This window comes from Hermetia illucens, chromosome 4, assembly GCF_905115235.1.
Source record: "Hermetia illucens chromosome 4, iHerIll2.2.curated.20191125, whole genome shotgun sequence".
Lineage (NCBI taxonomy): Eukaryota > Metazoa > Arthropoda > Insecta > Diptera > Stratiomyidae > Hermetia > Hermetia illucens.
Genome location: NC_051852.1, coordinates 61,933,361 through 61,946,375, shown reverse-complemented (window position 1 = coordinate 61,946,375; position 13,015 = coordinate 61,933,361). Strand labels below are relative to the sequence as shown.

Sequence of the window (13,015 nt, the reverse complement as noted above, 5' to 3'; positions counted from 1 at the left end):
ATTGCGATTTTTTCAGATTTTTCAATTGGATAGGTTCTGACAATTCGTTTCTAAAAGCACTAATTTAGCACTTTCAAGGCCAACAAGACCATATAGTGTGTGAAAAAAATGTGCTGCCCCAATTTCTCATGTATGGCGGAAAGGGGTCTCTATATGAACCGTGGACCTGGACTTTGCAGCGTTGCACTTGTGCGTGATATGTTGTGACAGATTTGCGAGAACTACATCCACAGCGATCACGAGGCAATTATCTTCAAAATATGGAGAGATCGAGCGAAGCAGAAAGGAATACTTTAAGGAAGGAATACTTTGATTAGAAGCGTATGTAAATCCGTGGGGGAGCGCGTATAGAATTATGATGGGACGACTCAGAATATGATGACATTTTGGAATATTTTGGATTGCGTAATCTCTAATAGGTTGCTCGCAGTTTTTGAGAACAAGGAGGCCTGTCAGTAAATCCGGATCAATCATAGATACCATCAATTGGTTATTGGCTTGGTCAATTCAGCCAGCTGGGACCTTATACAGAAGTCCTTGGCGACGATTGGTGTTCCCACCTATCTCGCTGCAATTGTCGATAGCTATTTGCAAGAATGTACGTTCTGGTATGACACCGATGGTGAACTCCAGTAGTACACTGTCACCGCGGGTGCCCCACAGGGTTCGATGCTGTGCCCACTGCAGTGGAATATCATGCAAGATGATATACTTACTCTTCCTGATCCGGTGGAGGCCACTTTAATGGATTATGTCGACGATATATCACTCTCTGTGGTCGCAAAGCATCCGGAAAATTCTGATATGTACTCATGCGAAGCATTCAGTGCTGTTAAGGTCTGCTTGGAGAGCGTTGGACTGACACACACGTAGAAAAAGACGAAAGCAGTCTTCATCTGCAAGTGCCTTAAGAAAAATTGTTCTTGTATTAAAATTGGGAACCGTATCATCAGCAGATCATCAAATACTTGGGAGTGAAGACAGACGCAAAACTCAATTTTAAGCAACCCATAGAGTGTACTTGCGAAAGGGCGTTCATAGCGAATATGGCTCTAGCAAGAATTATGCAGAATGTAGTTGAGCCACGGTATGCAATAGCGGGGGTGGTGAATTCCATCATCCGTTTGGAGAACAGCGTTGTATATCTTATCTATCGCACATAAACTGACTGCAGCTAACAGAAGAACAGTCCTGCAGGTATTCAGCCTTCAGAACTGTTCCAAATGATGCTGCTCCCGTTAACTCGGGAATGGTGCCGATTGACATGAAGTCCATCACTCCATTTTCAAAGGCGAAAAAAACCGAAAGGAGGAAATCTGTAACTAGATGACTACGGCAATGAAATCATTCAAACAAGTCGGAATACTGGCGCTTCGGATATAAAGGTTTTGTATTCATCATATGAAAGAAACTTTCTAAGCATATTTTTCCATTCGTATATGGCTAAAAGCCCAAAATATTCCTTTATATAATACTCTTTTCAAACTACAAGATATACGTACATATTACAGACAGATATTATGCTCATCCTAAACAAACAAACATTACCTATTACCAAATACTATACTTATTTACTACATATTTCCGATTTATTTCGTTCATAAAAGTATACATATGTACATCTAAAGTACGTACATTGAATACCGCTTGTTTAATGTACAAATATATCTAAATGAATTAGGCAATACCCCGAAGCTTCATTTACATACACATAAAAACACACAAATTTTTTTTGTTCGTACACGCCCAAACGCTGGAGCTACAGCGGGCGCGGGTGGAATTCGCACCCACTAAAAGCCAAAACGGTATCTCAAGCCCTAGCCCCCGCGGGACCACCATTAACGTATTACTTCGCGGGGTAGGTTTGCTCTTAGGCCCTCGTCCTTCTCTTTTTGCGGCTTTCCTCCTTCTTTGCTCCTTCAGCAACTCCTCCTGCATTTGCATGATTGCGGAGCAAACCGTAAGCCACTTCTCCACGGACTCCAGCATCTCCGAAACCAAGCTCTCCGGGGTCATGCACCTACCCAGCACCTAGTTTAAGCTCCTCCTCTCCATCGCAAATCTTGGGCAGTGAAACATCGCATGCTCAAGATCTTCCAGTATGCCATCGCATCTGGAACAATTCGGAGAATCATCCAACCCAAAGCGGTGCAGATACTTCCTGTAGCAACCACCGTGTTCCGTGAGGAACTGGGTAATGTGGTAGTTGATCTCCTCATGTTTCTGCTTAAGCCACACCCTACTGTTGGGAATGAGCCTGTGCGTTCACCGACCTTTCGTAGACTCGTCCCATCTGCGTTGCGAGAGATCATGCGACTCTGACCTTGTCGCATTTCTACGTCTTGCATGGTACAGCACACTCATTTCTTTAGCCAGAATGTCAACAGGGATCATGCCTACCAGCACCAATACTGCCCCATCTGATGTGGTTCTAAAAGCACTGCAAACCTTCAAAGCCAAGGTTTCCAGGTGACTTACCAGATTTTGGAAGCACCACCAGTTTTTTCCACTGGACAGGAAATATTCCTTCTTTTAGGCCGGCGAAAAGGTCGGGCCTAGTCTTCACTGCCAATTTCAAAGCTCGATTGGGGATACCGTCCAAACCGAGGGCCTTATTGTCACCGATCCCACCACATATTTCCCGCAGCTCCTCCACAGTTACTGGAGGTATTATGCCCTCATTAAGCTGGACAACCATTTGCCTTCCCCTATTTTCGTGGTGAGGGAACAAAGTGGTAACAATCTGTTTCAAGAGGCGCGGACAGGTCCTGGGGTGGTTTCCGCAGCCTTTTCATTACCACTCTGTAGGCCTCGACCCAAGGGTTTATGTCGGCATGGTCACACAGCTATTTGAAGTAGCTCTTTTTGGCTTTCCTCCTCAGCGTTTTAACTGCTGGATCTTGTAGTCCGGCAAGATTGAACTGCTTCTCCAACGCTTCGCGAACCTCCTTTTCCGTCATGATTTTATCTATTTTTTGCAGATTATAGTGATCTCCAGCCTGCTATCCCTTATGTCGGCTTCCTATCCTAACGACTTTCCGATTTGGCTCAAGAATTTATCCGCGGTTACGTCCTTGCATTTCTTAAGCTCCAACATAAGGTCTCCCTTCTGGGATCGTCTAATGCCGCTGATATTGTCTCCTAAAATGGTGAGTTGGGGGTCTGCCTTCACTCTCCTAAGAATGTCGACGTGTGACCCTTCGTCTCGTTTGGAAATGATAATCACCTCCGGTCTTATCTTCCTCTGATCATTTCCTCCAAGCTTCCGCATCCGCCTTTGAAGGTCCGATCTCTTTTCTGAAGGTCACCGCTGCAATAGTTTCACTGGCAGCTTCATTCATAGTTCTCATGTGCTCCGCCTTTTTGGGAGTTGAATCCTTGTTTCTTTTCGGGGTTTGCTGGCCTGTTGAGTCGTTCAGTTTTTCACGCAGCCTCTTTCCCGCTTTCTCCCCTTTTGAATTTTCAACAGGCGTTACTTGAGTCGCCTGGTTCACTTTTTCAATCGACGGCTTTCACCCTCGTTCGTCCTGGACCTTGCCGTACGTCAAACGGATGCCTCTTATCATGGCCCTTATATTGTAGGGAATATTCCTGCGCTCCTTTATGAATTTACACAGCTCCATGATCTTTTTACGAAAGCCAGTAAAGGCAGCTCTAGACTGATCGTTGCCCAAAGCATCGCTCGGGTGATTCGGCGTCAAGGATTCTTCCTCATCGAAATCTCCCGTTACACACTTCTCACTGTGGGTAGCCATCACGGGGTCTTGTGCCCGCGTAGGAGGGGATCTGCGGAGAATTCCAGCTCTTTCTGAACGAGTCCGCCAATAAAGCCAGTTCTAGTCCCTCCCGTACGCTTGCAACATTAGATGCCACAGTAGCCAAGGTTCCCACTACTGAGGCACTGAATTGTTGGATATCGACGGCCGGGAGCCCGCTCGCCAACTCCCAAAAACCTCCGGTACTGGGTTTCCGAAGCCCTGCACCGTAACTTTATTCTCCTTCTGTTCCTCCATGTTTAGTTTCATTTCTGGGTATCCTACCCATAGCCAATTTTTATCTACGCATTGGCGTTTACTTCCCACCTACCCGGTCTGCACATAAGCATGTCCATACAGGCACATCTCCGGATGCGTGCATGTGCATGTCCATGACACATTCGCCGAGCATTCCCTTATCCGCACGAAGGGACGCGGCTGATGGGAGATTTGGCAACTCCACACACAACCATACACATACATATGTCTGGCTGGAGTAATTGATATTAAATGATTAAAAACTAAAACGGAATATTTTCCTGCGACCTCCCATTCACGTGAGCTCACTACATTGTGGTACTGACGAATTGATATGTTATGATTACGTCATACACGTTTTAGAAAGCACGAAATTCACACAAAATATAATGGTTTCACCTTTTATAACTTTGTTAATAGTATTATAGTTGGATTTCCTTCCCAAAGTTTTGCCTTATGTTATCCTTTATGTAGATACCAAATTTTGCAGTTCTAGCATGAAATTAAGAGGGGTTTCTGTCTAAATTTCTAAAATATGCTAATATACTATTATTAACTTTATTTGTGCAGATATCGGAACGGAATGTATTTTGAGGCCTAGATTTCTTTTAGATACAACACGAGGGCGTGGTTAAACCCTGCGGCGAGAAGAAAGGGGACCTAATTAAAGTGAGGTAACTCCGGCCCATAATTTAACACGTAAGAGTGGCCCCAGGGAGCAGTGATGGGCAAGTCGGAAGTGATTGTAGTGGGTAAGACTCCCGCACTGGCCGACCAGCCCCGGTGTCTTTCCAATATTTCCGAACAGACAGACATTGAATCGATTTTAAGTTTTGTTTGAAACAATGAACCTTGAATGCACGTCAACCCCCCTTATAATTTAATATACTCTCCACGTTAAGAAATTAGTATAGGCTTTTTACTGCCCAATTACCATATCCGTTAAAAAAAATGAATTCGTAACCATCATTATTATATTATTATAATGATTTAAGAATTGAATTCTCACAAGGCGGAAAAGAAACGGGATGACGTCAGCGAGCGAGCAATTTGAATCTTATCTACATAAAAGCATCCGGTTTAATGTCTGTTATTTGTTACTTTTCAAGTAATCAATCAGTTTTTAACAGGAAAGTGAGAAATTGATGCGGCAATGGACAATCCATCAAGTTACTTTACGTTTCGGCAGTGATGGTAACAGGCTAGATAGCAAATATATCTGTCACGACTCCTCACCCTCAATCTTCCCTCCCTACAGCAACGCCGTATCTTCCTTGATATGTGTACTCTTTTCAAACTCTGCAATCGTTTGATGGACTGCTCCGCCAACTCGGATATTACTTTCCGTATCGCTTCGTCTCATAACACACGTAGTGCGGAAATTTTTGATATACCCTTCGCGGAGCTCGAGATTTACTTCCACTCTCCGATCCCGAGGCTATGCCGGTCCTACAACGCCCTACAGCTTGGGTCCTTTGACTCTATTTCCTTTTCTAGTTTTAAGCGTAAAATAAGCCATTCACTTGCTCCTCCCTCTGAGGACAATATGTAATAAGGAATTTGTTTTCTGTGTATTGTTCTCATTAAATAAATAAATAAATAAAATGCTGACATTTTTACCTGGACGGCGATAAAACGTACGTTTCTGAAAGATTCACAGGCTGCAGAAAAGTAGATTTCCTTCGTTAGTGGCGGGGAGTCTATTGTCCACTATTTTTCTTTCTCTTTCTTTCGATAGCCGATAGAGTTGAACACTACTTAACAACATTATTCAAGGAACCTCGCTATGCCTACAGATGCGATTAGATGAAATTACCTACCAAGACATAAGATAACTCCGGAATAGTTCACACAGTTCTTTCAAAACTTTAAGCGACAAATTCATCGCTGTCAAAGATTTCAATAAGTATCGTACTCGCTGGGAGTGGAGGTAAGTTCTTCTAAAGGTAAAGAACTACATATATCTCTTTGGGAAACTGTTGGTTCAAAGAACCCTCTACCATCTGGTCTCTCACAGGTCGAGCTTTATTGTCTCCACAAGAGCTGTTGTCCGTAGAGAACTGCGTAAAGTTGTCGATGAATCCCATCAAAAAGAAAGATGTGATCGGTGTCGTCCACCACTTCATTGCAAAATACACAGTCGGAGAGGCATACCTTCCCTATATTGCAGGTAACCTGAAAACCTCCACGACTGCTTAGAAGCTGGGTAGAGAAATAATAATAATAATCAATTTCACCATAGTTTGCTACATTGCTGATATATCGCGCAATCTGTGTCTTCTGAGTATGTGTTGTCGTTTTTTCACGAACCACTACCTTCCTTGGGTATCTTTTTTGCACTTGTAAATCGTTTTAGGTTCTTGTGCAAGGAGGGTAACGGGAGTCACTTCCTCGGCCATCATGACTGCTGGTTCGGAGAGAACGTAGTAGGTACACATCATCCCTAACAGTTCTCCGCCTCTGGCATCTGTTTTGCGCCTATTCGACAGTATATCCGACTTTTCTGGCATGTCGATTCAGACTGTCGTAAGGAATGTTAGAGAGGGTGAGTCGACACTTAGAAGCGACAAGGTAAGCGTTGAAGGCGCTGAGGAGTGGGTCCCTCCGATGATCGAATATCAGCTCGTGCAACTTTACCGAGATACTATCAAGTTCTGGCAATCTTTCTTGTGATCAATTTATAATCAAGTCTCCACGGTTCCTCATCCACCCCGTCGACTTGCTCGTGCCTAGCAGTGCCATTATGGTGCATGCCAGCTCCCATCTAAACGAATGCCGTTCTTTCTGCAGGTCGGCAAAAACGATGTCCTCCAAAGATAACGCCAATCACTTCGACTGCAATGTATTGATGGTCGTCCGCCAAAACTCGTAACCTGTCCAGCACTGATTCCAAAGCGATGTTAAGAATGCTTTCTTCGCAGCCTGTGTCCCGAACCCGAGGTCAAACGCCATCCCAAATCCAGCGACAGCGGTTCCAATAAGTCGAGACGCCATGTGGCTGGCTCCGGGACTGTCCACTAATTAGCACTAGATTGACTTTCACCTTTGCACCGAACTGCGGTAACATCGCTAGCATTGAAAAAAGTTACTATCCTCAAAGCTGTTCTGTTTTTAAAGTCCGTCTGGGATTAAGTTTCTCAATCAAAAAGAGTCTGTACTGCAACCGATTTTTGGGCCACTCTGCCGATAACACTGTTCCAACTTCTGTATCAGACATGAGATTTTGGGAAGGCACAATACACAATGTAAAGTCTTCTGATTCCTGCAGAAAGTAACGGGAGCTCGGATGGAAAATAAAATGATGACGTTGAATTGAACACACGGGTATCCCATGCAGAAGCAATTCATTTCGCTAATGGTTTGCTTAGCTATACATAAAACAGGTTAGAGGCAAAGCCGTAGCCTTGCCTGCAAAAACTAGCAAAAGGCGATCTAAAGCAAATAATCTCTTCTCTTCCTAATCGCATCATTTTATTCATTATAAATCTATGCATAATTCAACCTATATGCAATTCGTTTGAAGTGTGGACGCTTGAAAATTAGAAATAGTTAACACATTTTGTTTCAAATTTCCGAGCGGCTACTGCATTTGATGTTTCTTAAATTTTCGTTAACGACTCTCTTGCCGCTGCCCCCAATTATAAAATAAAACGCAAGACTATTGCCAAAGATTCACTGGTTTGTTGCATCAGAGGAAATTCAATTTCTTCTATTGTAGAACTTCACAACAATTCACTTCCGGTTGTACCAAGACCATTATTTCACTCAAAAAATTTCGGGATCGTATAAATTTCACTCATTCCATTGAACTGTAAAATTCCGAAACTGATCAGGCAGATCTGTCAAATTTGTTTGGGTTGATTTTTTGTTGCCATCGGTCTGTTTATTATATAAAGAAACCGGATTGCGGAATGCTGCGCTCAAGGAAGTTCCTGAAAATTCTCTCTTGTGCTATCACAGTGGCTATAATTGTGCTAATCCTGCAAATGAAGGAAGAGCATGTTCGCGATAAGTTTCTGATATTGCAAGAGGAGTACGAACAGGAAGACATCAAACAGGAGCAGTTGGTCGATCTGCACAATTTTCAATATAGGATTAATAGCAAACTCTGCAAAAAGTTCGATCGTGAACTGCTTGGTGATACATTTATTAATTCGCTGCTTGTTGCGAGTTCAGATAAGATTGTCTAATTGCAGGTGTGATGATCGTGACTTCATATGTCGGTCATGATGAGCTGCGATCGGCCCATCGCCAGGCTATTTCCCAGACAAAGCTCAACGAAATGGGGCTGATACGGGTTTTTCTCCTGGCTGAAATCCCTCCGAGAGAGACATTCATCAACCAAAAGCAGATCGAAGACGAACAACGGAAGTTCGGAGACTTGGTGCAGGGCAACTTCTTGGAGGCGTATCGCAATTTAACTTACAAGCACGTAATGGGCTTGAAATGGGCAGTGACTGAATGTCCGAAAGCGAAATTTCTCATAAAGATCGACGACGACTCAGTGTTCGACATTTTCTTCATAAAAAGTTACCTAGAGACGCTCGAGTTGCGCGACAGTGTGAAAAACTTCATGGCCGGCTACATTTTGGATAATAAAAAGCCCATCCGTGTCTCGGCAAGCAAATGGTTTGTTTCGTTGGATGAGTACGGCGGCGATGCGTACCCTGATTACTTGTCTGGGTGGCTCTATTTGACCAACCAAAGGGTGGCACGCAATCTCGTCAAGGAGTCACAACACGCCCGCTTCTTCTGGATCGACGATACTTTTGTAACAGGAATCTTAAGGGATTCAATAGCGGTTCCACTGATCCGGCTGAACAATTGGTTCTCGGCAAACTCTGAATTCTTCGATTGCTGCGTCCGCGATCTAAAAGATCATTCGTATGAGTGCGAATTCTACGTAGGACCAAACGGCGGCGACAATAAACTTCTCATAGAGTTCGTACATGAAGTCGAGAAGTGTTATTTTGACGAATGTGTGAAGAGATCGCCTGAGATGGGTTTGAGACAAACATGTGTAGCGAAAGTGAAAAATCTAGTAAGTGATCACGGCAAGGCGTTGGTGAGGGCGGTGCCCATACGATAACGGAGGGAGAGGCGAAAAACTAACGAATAAGCTAGATGATCCGTCCAGTGGTTTGAATATGCTTTTACTTTGTAGTTTTGCTTGATGAAGCTGCCATAAACTGTGATTTACAAATATTAGATTAAGAGCAAGTTTTGTACTAACTTTTTTTAATGAAAGAATAATGCGAATTTTATATTTTCAATAAAATATTGTCTTCCCAAAGTCAGACTCTCAACTCACACCCCTTCCATTTTTAATTCAACTTTTTCAGGGTCACTGGTAGGTATCGGTACCAGTAACGTCAATGAAATTTCCTCGTTGGCTTTAAAAAGGCCGCAACTGCGAAGATATTGAGCTGCTGTTTTGTCAAGTTGGAAGTTACTATTTCTATGTAAGTGTGAATCTACTAAACTCGTCGTCATATTCCGACATATTCGCATAACATACTGACCTAGATAAATAAGCAAGGTTTAAAGCAATGTACTTAGTACTGTCCTCAGTGAAATAAACAGAAAACGCTAAAATGAGGAAGAAAAATAAATAGATAAAGATTCAGAAAAGTTAACCCATTTGTTTTGAGGCCTGTCAACTTTTGTGAATTATCAATTTCTTAAGGACGTTATTCTAATGTTTGCTTCGGGGAAATTGCCGCATTAGAAACACTAAACTTCATTTCTAATCGATTGGCCAATACGCCTTGGACTAGTCTTTTAACATGGAGCATTTTTCGACAAACAAAACAATATACAGTGAGCAAAAGTGAAATCCGGGCACCGTCGTACGAAATACGGAAGTGCTCACAAAGGGGGTAAAAGCAGTTGTATGTGTTTTGTTTTGTTAAAAGTTACTTTTTTTTCAGCATTTGTCGTGGGGTCGCCATTTGGCCCTATCAAATGTCTGATCTGGATACAATTGCGAGGCTTTTAAATCTCCATCCAGCGTATCAAGCCACCGTTATTTCGACGGCCTTTTGGTCGTTTGCCATCGACTTCAATTTTCAAGCCATACTTGGCAAGTTGCTGAGAGCGAAAAAAAGAAACTATTTTCATATGCAAAATTGAAATCCGGACAATTCCAAAAAAAATCCTTCGCTGGGCAGTGGCATGGATTTGACCAAACATTGCATATATTCGGATGAAATTTTTCTCCATTGTTCGAGATGCCATTCCATCAAGTATTTTTTTTATTGGTAATGGAACCTTCGCGAAGCCTATCGTCTACATAATCTTTTAAAATATTGCACTCCGAGGATTGTGGAGGTTTTGATAAGCCGGACAATTGAACACTACACCATGCGTGCTTTTCACGCTTTGTTTCGGGACGCTGTTTTGGCATACCTTGAAAGTTTGACAAATACTCAATTTCGCTACGCTGGTTGCATATTTTTTAAAAATATCAATGTACACATTCGACTCCACATTTACCTCGCCGTCCGCGCCGTAACAGCCACCCTAGCCATGTATTTCACGTATCGCACGGAATAAAACTTATGTTAATGGAATTAATCATATTTCATACATACATACTTTACTAAATGGATTGAGTTTGCTCAGAACTATCTTTTTGAAGATGTGCTCTTTGCCAACGAGTCTAAATTTCATGTATCTTTCTGCGATGGAAAAGCAAAAAGAATAGGGAACGCCTAACAAAACTGTAGCCGGAAAATCTGAAAATCGCAGTTAAGTGGTCCATTCAAGAAATCACCCTTCAAAAAAACAGTGTCCTGGTAAATTTATGAGAATGTGAACCGGGGAGCAAAGGAATCTGTCGCTGTTAACTTAATCAGCCCACTACAGAGATCTTTACGATAAACTGGACATTCGGCAGAGCAAGAGAAATCTGCATCGACTTGTCCAAAAAATGTATCCAGTTTCGGTTGCTGTTATATGCAGGGTGATGCTGAAACTGTTTTTTTTTGTTTAGGAGATCCAACTTTCCTGCCTTTTTTGGCTAAATGTTGAGCCCGAGAAAGAAAACATCAATTAAGTTTTGTTTAGAAAATACATGTTTTCTAAACTAAATAGCTTGAGCTAAACTAGCTCTAATGGGATCTGTTCATTCGGTTCGGGTCATAATGACAGATATAATTCTTGTACACTACACTTTGATAAAAAATCATTAAAATGAGAAGAATTTGACCATCAACCTCCTACCGCAAGTGTAGCCGACATTTGGGCCAATTTTCCCTGACAAGGATATGGTCAATGGTCAATGGTTATGTGGTTCAACCCATTTTGATTGATACATGCTTGGTTAAATTTATAACGTGTTGAAAAATTTAATGATCATTTTTATTCCATTAACAACAATTTATTCAATAGGCTAGGCTATTACCTAGTTCCACCTTTCCAGCCGAACAACAGATCGTATTTATTAGTCGCTAATTTTGTGCCATCTGTACACATTTAAATATTTAATTCTAAGATAAAGTTTTATGAAAATTGTTGAAAGATGTCGTGATCGTCGAGTGAGTTTCTAAGAGGTCACATATAGATGGCTGCTTGTGGAAGGTAGTGTGGGACACCAACTTCAATGAAGAGGTCTTATGTTTAACCACCACATCCCTCTACCGCTGCCATCGACATGAATTCCACACAGTCGAACCGCTTCACAGCGCTTGTATCTTTTTTGTTAATATAATTCTGCTCCCTTTTGGTAAATAATCGCCGTTATTTATTTCCAAAAGTGAAGACAATAATGAACTAGTGAAAAGCGTTGCAGTAAAAATATTGAACAGAAGGGGGAGAACCTCAAAAATAATTTGTTTTTAAAATAACAATGATTCATAATTCCACATATATTTACCTATGATTTTGAAAAATTATTATTTTTGATTGATTACAATACTCACATAATAGTTTGCGCAAAACGTCCCTTTTTTTAACAATCAGAAGTGAGGCATGCTGCCGCTTTCTTGCGCCTGCGTTGGCATTAATTGGAGCTTAAAAACTAGGTTTTCCCAACCAATACTAAACTGTAGAGCTAGCTGCAGTTAAGAATATTTTGTTAGCATTTTATCGTTTGCCCTCCCTCATATAAAATCCGGACAGCAAACTCTAATCATCATTGCAGGTAGTCTCGACGATCATGTCTGCGGAAAGTCAGACAGTAACCAGTATCGTGGGAATAAAGGCTTTAATATACGCAATGGGAATGGCCAATCTATATTCAATTTTCCGACACTAACGACCTTATACTTATTAATATATAATTTATCAAACATTACAAACATTACATTTTGCAAGGGGAAAAAAGCAAAAGGCAGATATACAGGGTGTTTCAAAATAACCAGACAAACTGCATGCCAGGCGATTCCTCACATAATTCTAAGTAGGGAATATTATTTACACCACTAAAATCATAATAACTCAAAAACTACGACAGCTAGGGCCTTGGAATAAAGAAACGAAACGTACCACTAGGTACTACTAAGCCGACTCTAAAATGAAACATGTGAAAAGAGAGTAAGATGTGAGGGATTAATTGCTTTTCAAATGCAAAAAATTCTTTCCTCCAAAGTTTCGCTGTTTAACCCAACATTTCTCGACTTTCAAAATACACATTGTACCAATTTTCTTACAAAAAAGTTAATTTGTGCTTTACTGCGATAAAATTGTATTAATATTATTTCATCCACTGAATTTCGCAACATAATATGGAAATTTGGTTCCAATGGACACGTTCATGAATGAAACTTAAAACAAGTCGGGAAACCGGAAGCTGGACGCTTCAGGTACGAAAGGTTTTGTGCATTTCTTAGTACGTAGCAGGTAATATATGCATATATTATGTGAGAATATCCACTTTCGGATGATATTGACATTCATAGTCTTGAATTTGCAAAGAAGCGACAACTTTGACGTATTATAATTTTGTTAGTAATAGTGCGATTTCCACCAAACTTGGTAAGATCATGCTCTATGTTATATCC

The 13,015-nt window shown here is 41.5% G+C and overlaps 1 protein-coding gene across 1 annotated transcript; it reads left to right on the top strand.

The window, feature by feature from the left end:
* Positions 1 to 7,865: 7,865 nt before the first annotated feature.
* LOC119656097 (beta-1,3-galactosyltransferase 5) lies at positions 7,866 to 9,321 on the top strand. The gene is made up of 2 exons (XM_038062407.1): positions 7,866 to 8,150; positions 8,210 to 9,321. The coding sequence occupies exons 1-2, from the start codon at positions 7,925 to 7,927 to the stop codon at positions 9,100 to 9,102; spliced, it is 1,119 nt and encodes a 372-aa protein (XP_037918335.1). The 5' UTR covers positions 7,866 to 7,924; the 3' UTR covers positions 9,103 to 9,321.
* Positions 9,322 to 13,015: the final 3,694 nt, after the last annotated feature.

Coding starts and splice junctions, on each gene's coding strand:
- LOC119656097 (XM_038062407.1), top strand. CDS start 7,925: ATGCTGCGCTCAAGGAAGTTCCTGAAAATTCTCTCTTGTGCTATCACA. Junction 8,151..8,209: donor GTTCGATCGTGAACTGCTTG/GTGATACATTTA, acceptor GTCTAATTGCAG/GTGTGATGATCGTGACTTCA.